This window comes from Meles meles, chromosome 8 (assembly GCF_922984935.1).
Source record: "Meles meles chromosome 8, mMelMel3.1 paternal haplotype, whole genome shotgun sequence".
Taxonomy (NCBI): Eukaryota; Metazoa; Chordata; class Mammalia; order Carnivora; family Mustelidae; genus Meles; species Meles meles.
Window position 1 is genome coordinate 64,281,426 of NC_060073.1, and position 19,813 is coordinate 64,301,238.

Genomic DNA, 19,813 nt, shown 5'->3' on the forward strand with positions numbered 1-19,813 from the left:
ACTGGTCCCATCTCCCTCTCTAGCTTTGTTTCCCATCACTTTGCCATTTGTATCCTCTATCCCACTTAAGGTAAACCTTATACCTGACTCCTCCAAAATGATTTCTTCTGCCATCCCCTAATCCTTACTTACCCAATTCTTAATCACCTTTCACCTTCTATATGAAGTATTTTCAACCCCTCTCTTGGCACATGGAGGCATGTACGTATATACACATACACACATAAATACTCTCAGTATTTTAAGACTGCATTGTGCTTATCTCTTCCACCAAGTGACTATGAACTGCTTGAGAGCAGGAATCATATCAAAGCCATTTGTTATTCCTAGTCACTAGTATATAAACTAGTCCTTATCAGCTACAGGCAAGTGGAATAAGTAGGAAGGTAAGATATAGGAGACAGAAGAACACTTCTCCTAATCTAGGAAAACCTCCCATTTCTACCCCTTTTCCTGTGTTTCCCATTGTAGGCATAAGAAACTAGAGATGAACTGGTCAGAATCTCAGAGCTGGTTGGACTGTGTTTAATAGACATGAAGGTTCAGGATATGGCCCTCCTCTTATCACTTCAATGTGCTCATCATTTGGTCTTTTATATCAAATAGTCCACCAGAGAATCCCAACATATAGCTGAGAGTTTAAAGTAAGAGGCCCTCAATAAGGCTAGGCCACATGCCACCACTCAGTCTTACTAGTTTTTCTTTAGGGAAAATCAAGCATTAGCCTGACCAATAATAAAGGAATACCTTGTTTCCCACTTGCTGTTACTTTTCTCATAAACATAGCTCTTTGGGAAACTTACAAGGAAGAGAGAATTAAAGATTCAGGCATTCTTGTAATTCCTAGTCAAAAACATCTAATTATACTAAACTTCATTTTTTAAAGGCTTACTAAATGATGAGAGCAAAAGTAAATCAATGAGTAAATGAATGACATAAAAGAGGTAGGAAAAAAAAAAAGGAGAAGCAAATGAAAGTGAAAGAAGATGAGGAAAACAAGCATGTGTTTCTGTAAGGTTAACTCTGGCTCCAGAACTGCAGCAGGCTTTCATCAAAAAACTAGAGCCCTACCGTGCCCAGTCCTGGAGACTCTAATGAGCTCTCACAGGCAGGGACCGGCCCATGTTCCCCACATCTGAGAAAGTACGGTCCAACTCCTTCCCATGTCTCTGTACCCAAGAGCAGCAGCAGGGTCCAGGTAAAGACTTTTTCTCCTGCTTGACTTGCCACTCGCAGGTGGAGCAACCAGTAATCAAGGTGATATAGCATTGTCGGTTGCAGCCACATAGGATCCATGGATAATGCCTTTTCACTCTTCTCTGGCTCCCAGGTTCAATCCTGTTGCCCTTAAGCATGGTGCACCTTCTTGCTGAAATGACAAATAAAATTATTAGAACCTAAAAGCTCCTTCAAAAGTTTCCTACCTCACTGCTCTACAGAAAATTCCATCAAAAACAGACAGATTTTAAAGTTTATAATCTAGGACAATGCACTGGATTCAGTGGATGAGTAGAGCTTCACCCCTTTTCCTTTAACATGTTTAGTATTTACTGCAGTCATGCACCATTCGAGGTTTAGTTTTCTTACCTCTAAAATGGGACCATATTGTCTGCCCTAGGCAGAATTAATCACCAGCTGACTTGCACTACAAGAAATGTTAAGATCACCCAATATGAAGGAAAAAGCTACCAGGTGGAAATACACATTTACATAAAGAAATGAGGTGCACCAGAAATATTCAATATACGGGTGGGTATAAAATAATGTTTTTCTTATTTATAAAATTACTTCAGAAGATAATTGACTGAAGCAAAAACAATAACAATGAATATTTCCGCTTGTAACAATTGTAGCAGTAAAATGTATGACAAGAGTTTAAAGGCCAGGAGCAGGAAAATGAAAGTGTACTGTTATTCAGTTCTCATATGATAGATGATGAGGTGGTATAATATAACTTAAAAGTAGACTCTGATTAAGTTAAAGACGTATACTGTATACCATGAGGTAACCTCTGAGAAAAGGGGTGTGTATATAATAAGCCAGCAAAGAAAATAAAATGCAATCATAAATATTATTCAATCAAAATGCAAGAAAAAGTGAAAAAGGAACACAGAACAGAATAGAAAGCAAGTAGTAAATCAAATTTAAACTTAAATATACCAGTAATTCCTTTAAATGTAGTCTAAATGCTCCATGTTTTTTTTTCATTTTATTTTTTCAGTGTAACATTATTCATTCTTTTTGCACAACACCCAGTGCTCCATGCAAAACGTGCCCTCCCCATTACCCACCACCTGTTCCCCCAACCTCCCACCCCTGACCCTTCAAAACCCTCAGGTTGCCCCAACCTCCCACCCCTGACCCTTCAAAACCCTCAGGTTGTTTTTCAGAGTCCATAGTCTCTTATGGTTCGCCTCCCCTCCCCAATGTCCATAGCCCGCTCCCCCTCTCCCAATCCCACCTCCCCCCAGCAACCCCCAGTTTATTTGTGAGATTAAGAGTCATTTATGGTTTGTCTCCTTCCCAATCCCATCTTGTTTCATTTATTCTTCTCCTATCCCCCTAACCCCCCATGTTGCTTCTCCATGTCCTCATATCAGGGAGATCATATGATAGTTGTCTTTCTCCGATTGACTTATTTCACTAAGCATGATACGCTCTAGTTCTATCCACGTCGTCGCAAATGGCATGATTTCATTTCTTTTGATGGCTGCATAGTATTCCATTGTGTATATATACCACATCTTCTTTATCCATTCATCTGTTGATGGACATCTAGGTTTTTTCCATAGTCTGGCTATTGTAGACATTGCTGCTATAAACATTCGGGTACACGTGCCCCTTCGGATCACTATGTTTGTATCTTTAGGGTAAATACCCAGTAGTGCAATTGCTGGGTCATAGGGTAGTTCTATTTTCAACATTTTGAGGAACCTCCATGCTGTTTTCCAGAGTGGCTGCACCAGCTTGCATTCCCACCAACAGTGGAGGAGGGTTCCCCTTTCTCCACATCCTCTCCAGCATCTGTCATTTCCTGACTTGTTAATTTTAGCCATTCTGACTGGTGTGAGGTGATATCTCATTGTGGTTTTGATTTGTATTTCCCTGATGCCGAGTGACGTGGTAAATGCTCCATGTTTAAAAAGAACTAAATGTGGCACCTGGGTGGCTCAGGTCATGGTCTCAGGGTCCTGGGATCGAGCCCGGAATTGTGCTCTCTGCTCAGCAGGGAGCCTGCTTCCCCCCCCTCTCTCTGCCTACCTCTCTGTCTACTTGTGATCTCTGTCTGTCAAATAAATAAAATCTTAAAAAATAAATAAATAAAATAAAAAAATAAAAAGAATTGAAAATTGTCTAAGTGGATTAAAATAACAAAGCCCAACAATATGTTCTTTACAAGAATTTGGTTTGTTGTTACAAAGGTAAAAGAATGGAAAGATCACTGTCCCATTACCAGGACAACACCACATACCAATCAAAGATGAAACGCGAGTCACATGTAACAATAAGCATTTACTGCTCATACTCTGCTGATCTAGACTGGCCTCGGCTAGTTTGACTGGAGTGACCTGGCTCTGTTCCATGTATGGCTCAACCGAGTTGGCCAGAGTATATTCTCCTGATGGTGGCAATTGTCCAAGAGAGTAAGCTGTAATATGCAAATCCATCTTAAGGCTCTGCTTCAAAGGATGTCTTCAAGTCAAAGTCAGAAGCAGAGTAAGTGAACTCACAGTAGGAGGGCATTATAAGTTATAAGGCAAAAGGAGTGTGAACACAAAAGGCATAACTAAAGGAAGGGTAAGAATTAGAGCCAAATAATACAATCTACCTCACTGGTTACCAGCAGAACAAAACCTCGCTTGCTCTTTGCTTGAGGCAAAAAGCATTAGTAAAGACAAAAAAGGACATTTCATAAAGATGCAGAATGACTAAAAAATAATTTCCAGTTCATAGGCACCCAATCACATGGCTTCTATAGGAGAAAGAGAAAAATCCACAGTCATGGTGGGAGATTTAGCATACTTCTCTCAATAAATGATATAATAAGGAGACAAAAAAGTCTAAAAGCATATAGAAGATTTTATCAACTCGATAACAAACTAATCTTTTTTTTTTTTTTTTTTTTTGACAGATAGAGATCACAAGCAGGCAGAGAGAGAGAGAGGAGGAAACAGGCTTCCCGCTGAGCAGAGAGACCGATGTGGGGCTCGATCCCAGGACCCTGGGATCATGACCTGAGCCGAAGGCAGCGGCTTAACCCACTGACCCACCCAGGTGCCCCGATAACAAACTAATCTTAATTAACATTTATGGGACACTATACTCAATGACTGCAGAATGTACATTCTTTCCCAAATTGAACATTTATCGAAAGTCATATATTGAACTACACAACTGGTTTTAATAAACTTCTAAGAATTGAAATCTGAAGAGCGTATTTTCTGACTACAGTGCAATTCAGCTAGAAATCAGTAAGAAAACGATAATTACAAAAATTCACATTTGGGAATTCAACACTATAAAACACCCATGGTCTAAGGAAAATAATCACAATGGAAATGAGAAAAAGTCCGAATTGGCTGATGTTGAAACTGTGATGAAACTACATGAATTTGTGTGAGCAGCTGCAAATATTGGTATGTCCAAGAACAAAAACTTTGTGACAGGAAGGGTGGTATACTGCTGGAATACTGAATAAAAGGCAGTATTTTAACCAGAATCATTACCACAATTTCCCACACATGTACAGATCCTTGGAGTTCAGTCATATTTAGGGAAAGATCAATAAACACTGTTTCCCTTCCAAACGTCCAGCAGCCGGCGGACATCTCCACTTGGATTTCTTGCAGACATCTCAAAATTAATATATCCCACACTGAACCCCTGCTTTTTCCTCCCAAACCTTTTACTTCTGAAATCTGTCACATCTCAGCAAAGGGCACCACCGTTCACCCGGTGCTGGAGTCAAACACTAGGATGTGCTTGCCAGGATTGAGAAACTAGAGCAAGGCTTATGCTCCGTCCATGAGTAACTTGGAAACTGGGCAAGAAACAACGTTTTCACAAGTTGAACACAGGCAGCGTCAGGCACGACCGCAGAGAGGGGAGAAACAAATGAGCAGAGCCGAACTTCCCACCAGGAGGGACTCACGGACAAGTCGACAGCAGGCCAGCCCTGGACGCCATCCAAGCCATTGGGCCTGCCCGACTTGTGCCCCTGTCACCCACCGACGGGGACAGGGTCAGGGTCAGGTGGAAGCCCTTTGGCCTCAGCTGCCTCCCCAGAGCACAGGGCTAATGGCAGCTCCCGGCTCACCACACGCGGTGAGCTCCTTGGGTCCAAGGGCCTCACTGACTGCCAGCTTGATAATATTTATGTAGCTTCCTATTCCTGGAGAGGCTTAAGGGGGGAAGCCCAGAGCTGGACACGTTACTTACCGCGACTTCAAAACCTCAAACGCAAACTCGAACTCCCCACTGGAGAAGACTAGCGTCTCTCAAAATGGACGCCCGGTTCAACGAGGCGGTGGAGGCCGCGTGGGGGGGCGTGGCCAGGGGCGTGGCCTCAGGTGCTTTCTTCAGTTGTGAGGCTGAAGGCAGGTGCAACCCCCAAGCATTGCTCAGAGGCCTGCTCTTTGTCTTATTTTGCTTCTTATAAAAATAATTTCAGCATAAGCTTAGCTCTCGCTAATCATTTAGTTCAGGCATTAACGTTTTCGTAGCCAAATTATTGATAGATTATCTAATTTTTATTATTTTTTTGTCTTTTTCTCCCCAACCTACTTCAAACAATGGGCCTGTTTTAGTTTTATTTCATTTTTTAAAAGATTTTATGTATTTATTTGACAAGCAGAGATCACAAGTAGGCAGAGAGGCAGGCAGAGAGAGAGAGAGAGAGAAGCAGACTCCCTGCTGAGCAGAGAGCCCCATGCGGGGCTCGGGCCCAGGACCCCAAGATCATGAGGCGAGCTGAAGCTAGAGGCCTAGCCCACTGAGCTACCCAGGCGCCCTTATTTGTTTAATTTTTGTTTCCTCTGGCTATTTCTGTAACTCTGACCTCACTTGGGAGCTCTTAGACCATTAAACCCAGTTGTCTGCTGGTCATCTTTATCTGAATTATCCCGCTATTTAGACAACTTGAACTCAGTATACCCTACGCTGCTTTCCCTTCAAACGGGCTCCACCATGTGTGGCTCCAAATTGTTAAATGGGAAGACCTGAAACCAAAGCTCCATTCTTGATTCCTCCCTTTCCTTTGCAGTGTCCCTCCCCGCTGGTGCCCTCACACTTCCTGTCCATTTCTGCTAGTCCTTCCCTTGCTGTATATCAATGCCCACTAGACTCCTAATCATCTCAGTAAGTACCAGCTGCTTGGTACTGCTGTGGTAAGGGTTAATCAAGATAATGACTGCAGGGGCGCCTGGGTGGCTCAGTGGGTTAAGCCTCTGCCTTCGGCTCAGGTCATGATCCCAAAGTCTTGGGATTGAGCCCCGCATCGGGCTCTCTGCTTGGCAGGGAGCCTGCTTCCTCCTCTCTCGCTCTCTCTGCCTGCCTCTCTGCCTACTTGTGATCTCTGTCTGTCAAATAAATTTTAAAAAAAGATAATTACTGCAGTAGGCTCCCAAAGAATCTCACTACTTCCAGTTTACCTTTCCCCAAATTTACCTTTTTTTTTTCAGATGTATTTATTTATTTGTCAGACAGAGAGTGCACAGGCACAAAGCAGGGGGAGCAGCAGGCAGAGGGAGAAGCAGGCTCCTCACTGAGCTTGGAGCCCCACCCCCACCCCCGTGGGATTCCATCCCAGGATCCTGGGATCATGGAACTGAGCTGAAGACAGACGCTCAACCCATTGAGCTGCACCCCAAATTTACCTTTCAAAGAGCAGCTAGTGATCTTTTAAAAAATGCAAATCTGACCATGTTTAAAATTCACTCCGAAGGTAAAGCTCAAGCCCCTTAAATTGGATCCTGTCTTTCTCTCCCGCTTTTTTTTTTTTTTTAAGATTTTATTTATTTATTTGACAGACAGAGATCACAAGTAGGCAGAGAGGCAGGCACAGAGAGAGAGGGGGAAGCAGGCTTCCCGCCAAGCAGAGAGCCCGATGCGGGACTCGATCCCAGGACCCTGAGATCATGACCCGAGCCAAAGGCAGCGGCTTAACTCACTGAGCCACCCAGGCGCCCCTCTCTCCAGCTTCTTAACCACCACCACCCCGCACTCTCCTTCACCCCTACTCATATTAAAAACTCCAGCAAATCCAAACCTTTTGTTATTTTTTTAATGGTGTTATGTTAGTCACCATAAAATATATCCCAAAGCTCTTGTACTACTGCCCTACACCATTATGTATCTTTATTCATGTTGTCCCTATGGTCATTCTTTCCCATTTCCCACCCCAAACTTTTACCTGGCTAACTCTTTCTGTTGGTATAAGATTCAGCTCAGGAAGCCTTTGACCATCACAACCACCAGGCTCAGTTAAGTACTTCCTTCTCTTGTCCTATATGTCTGTCTAAGTTAACTTCCTAGTACTATATTAGCACATTGATTATAATTACCTGTTTTGTTTTGCTGAGGTTTTAATTTCCGCTTTAATTTCCACCTCCAGTTTTAATCTACTTGAAAATGAGACCATACCTAACTCATCTTTTATTCCCTGTGCTTACTATAAAGCTTGGTACGATTGGTTATATAAATAGAAGCTACAAATCCAACAACCTTTAAGTTGAGTAAGACAGGCTGCATTTTTTTTTTTTTTTTTCTGACCTCCCTGAGTTCCCCAGAGTATACCTCCAATAACCAGTTGGGAGGGTTTGTCCAGAATAAAGAATGGTAGCTTGGATCAGGATGGCTTAGTGTAGAGTAGGAAAAGTAGTTTGATCCTTTAATGTTTACCCTCTTCCTCCTAAGTTCCATTCTGGGATCCTAGCTCAACCCTTGACCTAGCACTACTAGGTATCAAGGGATTAGGCAATTTTTTATGGGATATGAAGATTTTCCAAAACTCCATTCTGAGTTCTTCTTTAGAGACCTTTTTTTTTTTTTTCAAAGATTTTTTTTAAAAGATTTTATTTATTTATTTATTTGACAGACAGAGATCACAAGTAGGCAGAGAGGAGGAAGCAGGCTCCCTGTTGAGCAGAGAGCCCAATGCGGGGCTCGATCCCAGGACCCTGGGATCATGACCTGAGCTGAAGGCAGAGGCTTTAACCCACTGAGCCACACAGGCGCCCCTTTTTTAAAAGATTTTGTTTATTTATTTGACAGAGAGAGACACAGCGAGAGAGCGAACACAAGCAGGGAGAGTGGGAGAGGGAGAAGCAGGCTTCCCACAGAGCAGGGAGCCTGATGCAGGGCTCCATAACAGGACTCCTTGATCATGACCTGAGCTGAAGGTAGAGTCTTAGTGACTGAGCCACCCAGGCCCCTCGAGACCTTTTCCTTTTATCCATAGAGAGTAAACAAAGCTGTGGAGTTTGTTTGAGCAAATACAGGCCTGATTCTGTCACTGGTTTTAAAGCAGAAGTGAGACAAAACTAAAGCACGCAAAACAGAATATAAAAAAGAGTACCAACGAACTTACCAACTAAGTTATAACATTCTTGTTTCAAAGAACAAAAGAATTCAGTTAATCTCTGTGGGGGCTTCAAATTTACCAGTTAAAGATCAGTAATGAACATAAACTGCGGCATACAGTGTGGCTTTAAGAAACCACAGATCCCATTAATATCTGAAGGAGATTGTTTCCTGGCTTTATTGTCCCAACAGAACTGATTTAATTTTGTAGACTCATTATTCATCTAGTTAAATTGTTCTTTTGCAATGAAAACTGTTCAAAGTCTGGTGGCTCTGTTTGATCTTAGATAAAAGTATGAACTCAAAAGAAATTGTGTTGGAGGAACTCAATTCTATTTTTTGTTTTTTCAAAGATTTTATTTATTTATTTGACAGAGAGAGAGACAGAGTCCATAAGCAGGAGTGATAGAGAGAGAGGGAGAATCAGACTCCCTACTGAGCAACGAGTCCCACACACAGGGCTCCATTTCAGGACCCAGGGATCATGACCTGAGCTGAAAACAGATAACCAACTGAGCCACCCAGGCGCCTCTCAATTTTGGTTTTTTGTTTGTTTGTTTGGGGGTTTTTGTTTGTTTTTTAAGATTTTACTTATTTATTTGACAGAGAGAAAGATCACAAGTAGGCAGAGAGGCAGGCATAGAGAGAGGAGGAAGCAGGCTCCCCACTGAGCAGAAAGCCCAATGCGGGGCTTGATCCCAGGACCCTGGGATCATGACCTGAGCCACGTGGGCGCCCCTCAGTTTTGTTTTTTAAGATTTTCAAAACTGCAAACTGAAGGTTTGCTTGTCATTTTTTCAAAACTCTACCTTCCTTCTGTAGCAGAGTGGCTCTTGGTCCAATAGTTTCCATAAGGAATAAGCTGACCTGAGATATAGTTTTTTTCTAGTGATTATTGTCACACTGTGGGCTTACAGAGACTGCTGCTAAAAACAATGTAACAGAGTTTGCAGATTGCTATAGTCCATAAAGCGAACTTCATATATTTTGCAAACATGCACTCACACATGCACATGCACACACATTTAAACATCTAGGATGGCACATGTTCACCTAGGTTTCTCAGCAAAATAGAAAAAACTAGTTATTTAACTTTCCCCACAGCTAAAGTCTGGACAATCACTATTCCAGGCTTTTTGTAGCTTTCCTATTTTTGTAAGAGCAATTTTATCACTCATTTTTTGGACTAAAGAATGAGTAAACAAAGGTTCTTTTAAGTACTCATTGTATAAATCAGCAAAATGATGAAACTGACACAAAGAAAAGGATAAACGTGAGACCTGTGGCTACACATCACCTAGGTGATCTAATGCAGCCTCTGATTTCTTCCCTGGCAGCATGCCAGGGCTTGATGCCAGATTGTAGTCAACTGCACAGCAGTGTATCAAGTCCAAAGCTTGGACATTATCTTTGCTAAATGCATATGGTACTCCTGTTTTAACAAGTGTCTTTTTTATTAAAAGTAATGAATCTCCTCTTTAGTAAAAGATCATGAAATTAGTATTTTTGCTTTTAATGCACCTATAATGAAAAAATATTGAACCACAAATCTGAAAGAGATATTAAACTTAAGGATTAAACTTAATCCTTTAGCAATTTGGTGGGAGGAAAATGGGGGGCCCTGGACTTTTAAACAGAGTATCCTGAAGCAGCTTCAAATAGATACAAGTTTTTATCAATGTTTGATTGACCTTTTGGTTCTATAGCCAGAAACCAGTTATTGGGTAAGATGCTTAAGCAAACCCAGATTCCTAGTTATTGATTCTTTTATAAAACCTTCATTTTGGTGCCAGTAAAAGAGTGTCCTGACAAACCAGTTGATTTCAAACATTGTAAAACTGGGACTGAATGTGCTGGGTGTCAGGGATTGTGTTAAATGCTCTACATAAATTATTTTGTTTGCTTGGAATCTTAAGGTAGTTATTACTTTTTTATTTCAGTTTTTATTTAAATTCTAGTTGGTTAACATATATCATAAAATTGGTTTCAGGAGTAGAATTTAGTGATTCGTCAGATACATAGAGCACCCAGTCAGTGCTCATCATAACAAGTGCCCTCCTTATACCCATCACCCATTTAGCCCATTCCCTGCCCACCTCCCTCCATCAACCCACTGTTTGTTCTCTATAGTTAAGAGTCTCTTATGGTTTGCTTCTGTCTCCTTTTTCCCCCTTCCCATATGTCCATTTGTTGTTTCTTGAATTCCACATATGAGTGAAATCATATGGCATTTGTCTTTCTCTGACTAACTTATTTTGCTTAGCATAATACCCTCTAGCTCTGTCCACATCAGTGCAAATGGCAAGATTTCATTCTTTTTGATGGCTAAAAAATGTTCCATTGTGTATATTTACCACATCTTCTATATCTCTTCATCAGTCCATGGACATCTGGGCTTTTCCATATTTTGGCTATTGTAGATGATGCTTCTATAAACATTGGGGTGCATGTGCCCCTTTGAATCAAATCCGTATTTTTGTATCCTTTGGGTAAATACCTAGTAATGCGATTCCTGCATCATAGGGTAGTTCTATTCTTTTTTTTTTTTTAAAGATTTTATTTATTTATTTGACAGACAGAGATCACAAGTAGGCAGAGAGGCAGGCAGAGAGAGAGAGGGAGCAGGGTAGAAGCAGGCTCCCCGCCGAGCAGAGAGCCCGATGCGGGACTCGATCCCAAGACCCTGGGATCATGACCTGAGCCGAAGGCAGCGGCTTAACCCACTGAGCCACCCAGGCACCCCGGGTAGTTCTATTCTTAACTATTTGAGGAAACTCCATACTGTTTTCCAAGGTGGCTGCACAGTTTGCATTCCCACCAACAGTGTAAGAGGGTTCCCCTTTCTCTGTAACAACATCCATTGTTTCCTGTATTAATTTTCGTCATCTGACATGTTTGAGGTAGTATCTCACTGTGATTTTGACTTGTATTTCCCTGATGATAAGTGATGATGAGCATCTTTTCATGTGTCTTTTACCATTCTTCTTTGGAAAAATGTCTGTTCATGTCTTCTGCCCATTTCTTAACTGGATTATTTATTTTTGGGGTGTTGAGTTTGATAAGTTCTTTATAGATTTTGAATACTAACCCTTTATAAGATACATCATTTGCAAATACCTTCTCCCATTCTGAAGGTTACCTTTTAGTTTTGTTGATTGTTTCCTTTGCTGTGCAAAAGATTTTTATCTTGATAAAGTCCCAATAGTACATTTTTGCTTTTATTTCCCTGTCTCTGGAGATATGTCTAGTAAGAAGTTGCTGTGGCTGAGGTCATTGAGGTTGCTGCCTGTGTTCTGCTCTAGGATTTTGATGGTTTCCTGTGTCACATTTAGGTCTTTCATCTATTTTGAATTTATTTTTGTTTATGGTATGAGAAAGTGGTTCAGTTTCATTCTTCTGCATGTTGCTATCCAGTTTTCCCACCATTTTTGAAGAGACTGTTTTTTTTTCATTGGATATTCTTTCCTGCTTCATTGAAGATTTGTTGATTATATAGTTGTGGGTTCATTTCTGGATTTTCTATTCTGTTCCATTGGTCTATGTGTCTATTTTTGTGCCAGTATCATACTGTCTTGATCACTACAGCTTTGTAATAGAGCTTAAAGTCTGGAATTGAGATGTCTCCAACTTTGGTTTTCTTTTTCAGGATTGCTTTTCTGGTTCCATACAAATTTTAGGATTGTTTGTTCTAGCTCTATGAAAAATGCTGTTGATATTTTGGCAGGGACTGCACTGAATGTGAGGATTGCTTTGGGTAGTATAGACATTTTAACAATGTTTGTTCTTCCAATCCATGAGCATGGCATATTTTTCCATTTCATTGTGTTCTCTCCAACGTCTTTTACAAGTGGTCTATAGTTTTCAGAGTCTAGGTCTTTCACCTCCTCAGTTAGGTTTATTCCTAACTTATGTTAGGAATGGGCAGAAGACATGAACAGACATTATTCCTTATCTTATGGGTTTTGGTGCAATTGTAAATGGGATTGAACCCTTGATTTCTTTCTGTTGCTTTGTTATTGGTATATGGAAACACAACATATTTCTCTATGTTTATTTTATGTCCTGCAACTTTGCTGAATTCATGTGTTGGTTCTAACGATTTTTTGGTGGAGCCTTTCATGTTTTCTACATAGAGTATCAGATCTTCTGCAAATAGTGAAAGATTCACTTCTTCCTTGCCAATTTGGATGCCTTTTATTTCTTTTTGTTGTTCTGATCACTGAGGCTTGGACTTCAAATACTATGTTAAATAACAGTGGTGAGAGTGGACACCTCTGTCTTGTTCCTGACTAGAGAGGAAAAGCTCAGTTTTCTCCCATTGAGGATGATATTGGCTGTGGGGTTTTTCATATATGGCCTTTATGATGTGGAGGTATTTTCCATCTATCCCTACTTTGTTGAGGGTTTTTATCAAGAATGGATGCTGTATTTTGTTAAATGTTTTTTCTGCATCTACTGATAGGATCTTATGGTTCTTATCTTTTATTAATGGGGTGTATCACATTGATTGATTTGTGGATAATAAACCACCCCTGCAGCCCAGAAATAAATCCCACTTGGTTGTGGTGAATAATTCTTTTAATGTACTGTTGGATTCGGTTTGTTAGTATCTTATTGAGAATTTTAACGTCCATGTTCATCAGGAATATTGGACTGTAATTCTCCTTTTTAGTAGGGTCTTTGGTTTTGGAATCAAGATAATGCTAGCTTCATAGAATGAGTTGGAAGTTTTCCTTCCATTTCTGTTCTTTAGGAACAGTTTGAGAAGAATACGTATTAACTCTCCTTTAAATGTCTGGCTTGAGAAACCCAGGAAACATGGATAGCTGGATTATCACCTCAGGGTTATAGGAGGTGGTTACTGAAGACAAATAGGCAAAGGCCATTTGACCACACAGGAAAACAGCCTAGGCAGAACATATTATCCAGTCCAGAGCTCTGTGTGTGTGTGCGCGCGCGCACACGCGTGTGTGCACTGCATGCGCACACAGGAGTTAAGGCCAATATTCATAGTTACAGGGCTTGAATAAGGCCTAACCAAGATCTATAGGATCACTCCCAAGACTTTTCCAATGACTAAGAATTCTGTGTCATCCCAGGAAGTAGAGGAAGAGCTAGACATTGGACCCAAGTGTCTGTTAGGGATAGTTTTATGGGCAGGTAGGCGGTAATGTGATTCAGTGGAGTAGGGCAGGAAACTCATAGGAGGTAAATGTTAGAAAGCACTCGAGTGCTTCCAGCCCTCCCTTGCTGAATCTGGCAAATGACGACTGATCCAGCACTATGACAGATTAGCAAAGGACCCACTGTCATTAAGAGATGCCCAGAAGAATGGGATAGGCTGGGTGATGGTTCTCTTGAAGGGATCCAAGTATAGGATAGGATGTACTTCCTCCAAATGTCTCCCATGGTTTGGATATTCCCTTATTTCTGGCGAGAGGCTTCTTCTGAAAATGTCTGCAACGTCTGACCCAGCACAATTAACTTAACAGGAACCCAGGAGTAGCTCCATCCCCAAACTCCTTCCTCCATGGTTCCACAGTACTTGCACCACATTTGCTTATACCCAACGGTGAGGACAACTTGCACAGTGCCCACGTGGCAGTTACACAATAGCACAAATGCAGGATAAAGGTATCAGTGTGACTTCAGTTGAATTGGTCACCACTAACCAGCCTCATGGCTCTAACAGTGCCTTCAGGTTGGTATCGGCCTGCTCTTGACACAGTGTATTTTTCAGACTTCCCAACTTCCAAAGAGAATCAGGACAAGAGGAAAAATATGTAGGTATGGAAAGGAATACCTGGGTTCAGGTCTGCACTACAGTTATACGACTCGAGTTATTTCCCATCCCCTAATTCAAGTGTCCTGAACAGATGGCTGAGAGCAGATAGCCCCTTTCAGGATATGCTGGGCAGAACTCTAAGATGATCCCTGCTATGACCTGAATGTATCCCCCCACTTCAAATTCATATGTTGAAATCCTAATGCTCAAAGTGATGGTAAAAATGGGTGGGGGAGGGAGTGTTCCTTTGTAGGGTGGAGCTTTCATGAGTGGGATTAGTGCTCTCAGAAAAGAGAGCCCATAGAGCTCCCTAATCCTTTCTGCCATGTGAGGACACAGCAAGAAGTTAACCATCTGCAACCTGGAAGAGGGCCTTCACCAGGACCTGACCATACTGACACCATGATTTTGGACACCACAGCCTCTAGAACCGTGGGAAATGAATTTCTTTGTTTATAAGCCACCTAGTCTATGGTGTTTTGTTATAGGAGCCCAAATGGGTTGAGCCCTCCAAGATGCCCAGCCTTTGGTGTACATAACTTCTCCGTTTTTCCAATCAAACAGTAATCTAAGTACTGTGGTGAAGGGGTTTTGCGGATGTAATTAAGTTCCCAAATTAGCTGACCTTAAGATAAGTTGATTAAATAAGCCTAACCTAATCGCAGGAGCCCTTCAAAAACAGTTTTCTCTACCTGGTTGCCAAAGTGAAAGAGAGATGTGCTCTGGCTTAATCTGGAATAAAGCAAATGTTCGTTTTGTGAATTGCCCATGAGGGCAGGGGTGGGGGTGGGCAGAAAACTGTTGGCAGCCTCTAATTGCTGAGAGTGGTCCTTGGCTGACAGCTGGAAAGAAAATAAGGACCTCAGGCCTACAACCTCAAGGAAATGAATTCTGCCAACAACCAGTAAGCCTGAAAGAGGACTTCAAGACCCTGACCAGTACCTTGATTTCAGCCTCATGAGACTCTGAGCAGAATATCCACCCATGCCATGCTCAGACATGTGACCTATAGAAACTGTGAGACAATTTGTATTGCATTAAGCCACATTTGTGGTAATTTGTTATGTAGCAATAGAAAACTAACATATAAGATAGATGTGTATAGTATTCAGGGAATTATGTAAGCAGTAGAGAGTTCAGAGTTCTCTTGCCTCCACACTGGGCAGACAATAAAAGGCATGGGGCATGCTGTGTTAAGCTGGCTGGTCAGGAAGAATGTTCCATTATCTGAGTGGATGTCTGGATATCTGAGTGGATGACTAGTAAATAGTCATCCCTATAATGCTTAAACAGAGTGTTGGAATGTTCACAGGACAGGCAATGCTACTTTTTCGATACCCAACTATCAGACAATTCCAAGATTCTAAGATTCCAGAGGGACAGCTAAGCATTCCTCAGGCCTCATCAGACTAACCACTGCAATCTAAAGTGAGGAGGTGGGGGTGCCTGGGTGGCTCAGTCATTAAGCATCTGCCTTCAGCTCAGGTCATGATCCCAGGGTCCTGGGATTGAGCCCCACATCTGGCTCCCTGCTCGGTGGGAAGCCTGCTTCTCCCTCTCCCACCCCCCCTGCTTGTGTTCCTGCTCTGTCTGTCAAATAAACAAATAAAATCTTTTTTAAAAAAATTAAAAATGTGAGAAGGTACAACACTCCCGTCTTCTGATGGGCTGTACCATCATCTGACATTCCTTTGTATTACATATAAGCAATTGAATTGTGTTTGTCCTTTCAGTAAACGCATGCAAGATCTCCTGTACCTTTGTATTTTTTTTTTTTCCTATAAAACAACACTGGGGGTCACCAACCTTTTCACTTTTGTCCCCTTTATCTAAAGGTGGTAACCACATAACACTGTAAAAGGTATCAGGTCACTTGGTCCCTGCTGGAGTTACCTCCTTCACCTGGAGGTGAGGATGGAGTGTGTGATGGTTAACTTTCTGTGTTGGTTTCACTGGGCCACAGGATGCCCAGTATTTGATTAAACATTATTTCTGGGTGTGTTTTTGTGTGGGGTGTTTCCAGAGGAGATTAGCAGAGTAAAGCAGATGACCTTGCTTGAGAGGGCATTACCAAAGTAATTGGAGGCCTCAATAGAACAAAAAGGTGGAGTGCGCGTTGCTGGGACATCCATTTTCTCCTGCCCCAGGGTGTTCCGGTTCTCACAGATCAGACTACGATTAGCATCTATACAACCAATGGCTCTCTGGCTCTCAGGCCTTTGAACTGCACCCCGGACCCTCACTGGCCTCCAACCTGCGGGTGTAGATCACGAGCTTCTCAGTTTCCATACTCACCTGAGACAATACCTTATAATATAAGTATAATATATATATTATAAAATAAATATAAATATAAATATTTTAGGTCCTTTTCTCTTTGTTTATAATTAAGAGTGTTAAGAAAAAGAATATGCATTTAAGTACACAGTGGTAAAGGGGCATCTTACTGCAGCTTAATCTCAAATCTTTAGGGAACAAAATATATTTTCTGGCAGTATCTACCTACAACTTAAAGTTTTCTTAAGTCTGAAATTATTTCAAAATGAAAGAAAAGGTGAAAAGGGAAAGAAGAAAGGCATACTCCAAGTATAATATTTTCATCTCCTTTTATTGAAGGAAATAAAACTTGTGCTGCAAGAGGCAGTGGTACCTCAGAGCATGACAAGGTAGCCAATGGGACGGACGTGACAAGCCACAATGCTGGCCAGGGGTCCTATCATAGTGGGAGGACCAAAACCACAAAGATAGCAGGAGGTAGCAAACAACCCCAACACCCAGTGCAAGCATTTCCATTTGCAGAGAGCTCGGCCATGCATTGTAAAAACAGGGTCCCCTCACAGCTGGCAGAGTATCTTATCAGGTCGCCAAATCCATTCAAAGCTAACACGTAGTTTCAGATTTGGGAGATCTTTCCCTCTGACCCGAAGACTCAGGCCATCAGAAGATCTTTCAGCTCCTTACTCCAGATGGAGAAGGAGGCGGAATTCTTGAAACAACACATAGGTATAGCTGGACAGATGCTGATACCCAACTTTGTTCTAAAAGCAGCTAAATTTTTTCCCTGACTTCTCACACTGCTCTCACCCAGCATGTGCCCTAGGAAACCTCTCAAAGTTCTAAACAAAGACAGCATTGGGGCAGCAGCCTAGGGGATGTAGGGAGTCAAAAGCTGCTACATAGCCAAGACCATTTCACAAGAAATAGCATGGGGAACACTACTGGGTGAAGATCCCCCCAGATAGCAGCTAGAAGCACACACGAAGAAAAAACATCGTAGCTTTCTCTCCCATATCGAGATCAGCTGCGCCAAAGCCATGGTCCAGGAAGATGAGCCATTTCATGTCCCTGGTAAGTTATCAACCCTCACAGCACCCCTCACACTGTTCCAATTTTCAAGTACAATAGGAATTTGGGCAGTTCAGCCTCAGAAAAGCAAGCCCTAAAGAAATTTCAACTGATCACAAATCAATAATGTTATAAAGCCAAAATTTATGGAGTTAAGAACTGACTGGCAGGGGCAAGATTGGGGTTGGGGAAGAAGATTTTGTTGTGTAGAAATAGGAGTCCAAGGGTTTATTCATATAAGCCCTTGATCATAAACCACCCTCACAACCACAAATTGGGAGGAAAATCCTTATTTAGAAATGGCCATCATCTGATTAGTCAGTTGCAGTTCTCGTCAATGCTGGACACATGGTTTTTAAGGATCAAAGTCATCAGAGCGCTAGACCAGGAAATGGGAGGAGCAAGGCAAGGAAGAGAGGGCATCAGGGGTTGGAATTTCTAAAATGAGCATTTATTTCACAGAAGTCATGGCACAATGAGGCTGGGGTAAGCGTGGTTTTAGTGATTGTTCTTGGTTGCCTCCTTTGCTGCAGCAATCAGTGGAGTGAGGCTGGAGAGAGGCTTGGCAATCTTCAGGAACTGATGCTAGAAAGGAAGAAAAGAGCAAAGACGCATGACTATTTACCATTCTTCCTCAGTACTCATCATAAGACATTAAGGGCATCCATATTTGCACAAGGTGCTGCCTGGAAAGCTTCAGATCATCCCCAAGTTGAAGAACATCTTTAAAAGATAACAAACCATTTTGGAAAGCTGTTTGGCAGTATCTACCTACAACTTAAACACACTTCTATGCTACATCCCAGCATTTCCACTCATAGGTATATTTCCAAGAGAACTAAGTTTGTGTATACACCAAAAGACACACACAAGAATGTTCACAGAAGTTTTCCTTACAACAGTCATAACTAAAAAGAAGCCCCCAAAATAGAATGGAAGAATGAATAATGTTATATTTTATAATATTATACAGAAAATCACACAGCAAAGTCATAACTAAAAAGAACCCCAAAAAATAGAATGGAAGAATGAATAATGTGATATTTTATAATATTATACAGAAAATCACACAGCAATTAAAAGAATGAATGATTGATACGGTGACAACAGAATGAATCCCACAGACATTATGCTGAGTCACAGAAGCCAGACACAAGAGATTTCATGTTGTAAGATTCCATTTTATATTAGGTAAGACAAAACTATGGTGATAATCAGAATAATAATTATCTCTGGGATAAAGTATTGACTGATCATGACCCAATGGTATATGGCAATACTGTATTTCAGGAGCACTAATCTAGGAATTTACTTTTCTATCTTTGAATCCAATAAAGCCTTCAATAGCTTGGTCCTTTCCCAAATCACTTTCACTGGGCTGTACTTTGGACCACACCCACAACTATTAAAGAAGACCATTCTGTAGAAAACACTGTAGGAAAACTGCATCTACATTTTCACCGAAACTGTTATGGAAAACAATTCTTTATGTTACTCAGAGCCTTTTCACTAAAAATGGTTTTTCTTACATTTAGTAGTAAAAAGGCTTTCTGTCACGAGGATGTGACATTTTTCCATTTGATAAGAAATATAGGAACTATCACATTTCCTTTTCTGTCCTGGCCACCAGGAAACTGAGAGCCAAATCTGATGTTTAAACAAAACTAACTCAGATGATTAGCATAGTTGATCCTTCTGCCATCCTTACAAGTCTTTTTTATCAATCATATTGTATACTGTACAGGCACATACACATATAGGCATATATACATATATTTGTTGCTGGAAGTTGCCTCATCTTCTTTTTGAACAGATACAGGATATAAAAAGGTACTGAAAACAAGTAGTTACTATGAAAGAAATAAAAGATATTGGTTAAATCATGAAAATACAAATTCTAACATATGTAATTTCATCCATATATGTGTTCTCACAGGAGAAACACATGTGAAGCTTTTGTGATTTATTTATTTTTTTTTTAAAGATTTTATCCATTTATTTGACAGAGAGAGAGATCACAAGCAGGCAGAGAGGCAGGCAGAGAGAGAGGAGGAAGCAGGCTCCCTGTGGAGCAGAGAGCCTGATGCGGGGCTCGATCCCAGG

The 19,813-nt window shown here is 41.3% G+C and overlaps 2 protein-coding genes across 5 annotated transcripts in view; both read right to left on the minus strand.

The window, feature by feature from the left end:
- GDPD4 (glycerophosphodiester phosphodiesterase domain containing 4) overlaps nucleotides 1–1,269 on the minus strand; it is a 100,616-nt gene extending 99,347 nt beyond the window's left edge. The window contains exon 1 of the mRNA XM_046015936.1: nucleotides 1,072–1,269. Coding sequence (XP_045871892.1) covers nucleotides 1,072–1,269 — 198 coding nt within the window. The remainder of the gene's footprint in view (nucleotides 1–1,071) is intronic.
- Nucleotides 1,270–16,954: 15,685 nt separating this feature from the next.
- PAK1 (p21 (RAC1) activated kinase 1) overlaps nucleotides 16,955–19,813 on the minus strand; it is a 154,954-nt gene continuing 152,095 nt past the window's right edge. For all 4 annotated transcript variants that reach the window (XM_046016053.1, XM_046016055.1, XM_046016054.1 and 1 more), the window contains exon 15: nucleotides 16,955–18,295. In XM_046016053.1, the coding sequence (XP_045872009.1) occupies nucleotides 18,209–18,295 (87 nt within the window). In that variant the 3' untranslated portion in view covers nucleotides 16,955–18,208. The remainder of the gene's footprint in view (nucleotides 18,296–19,813) is intronic.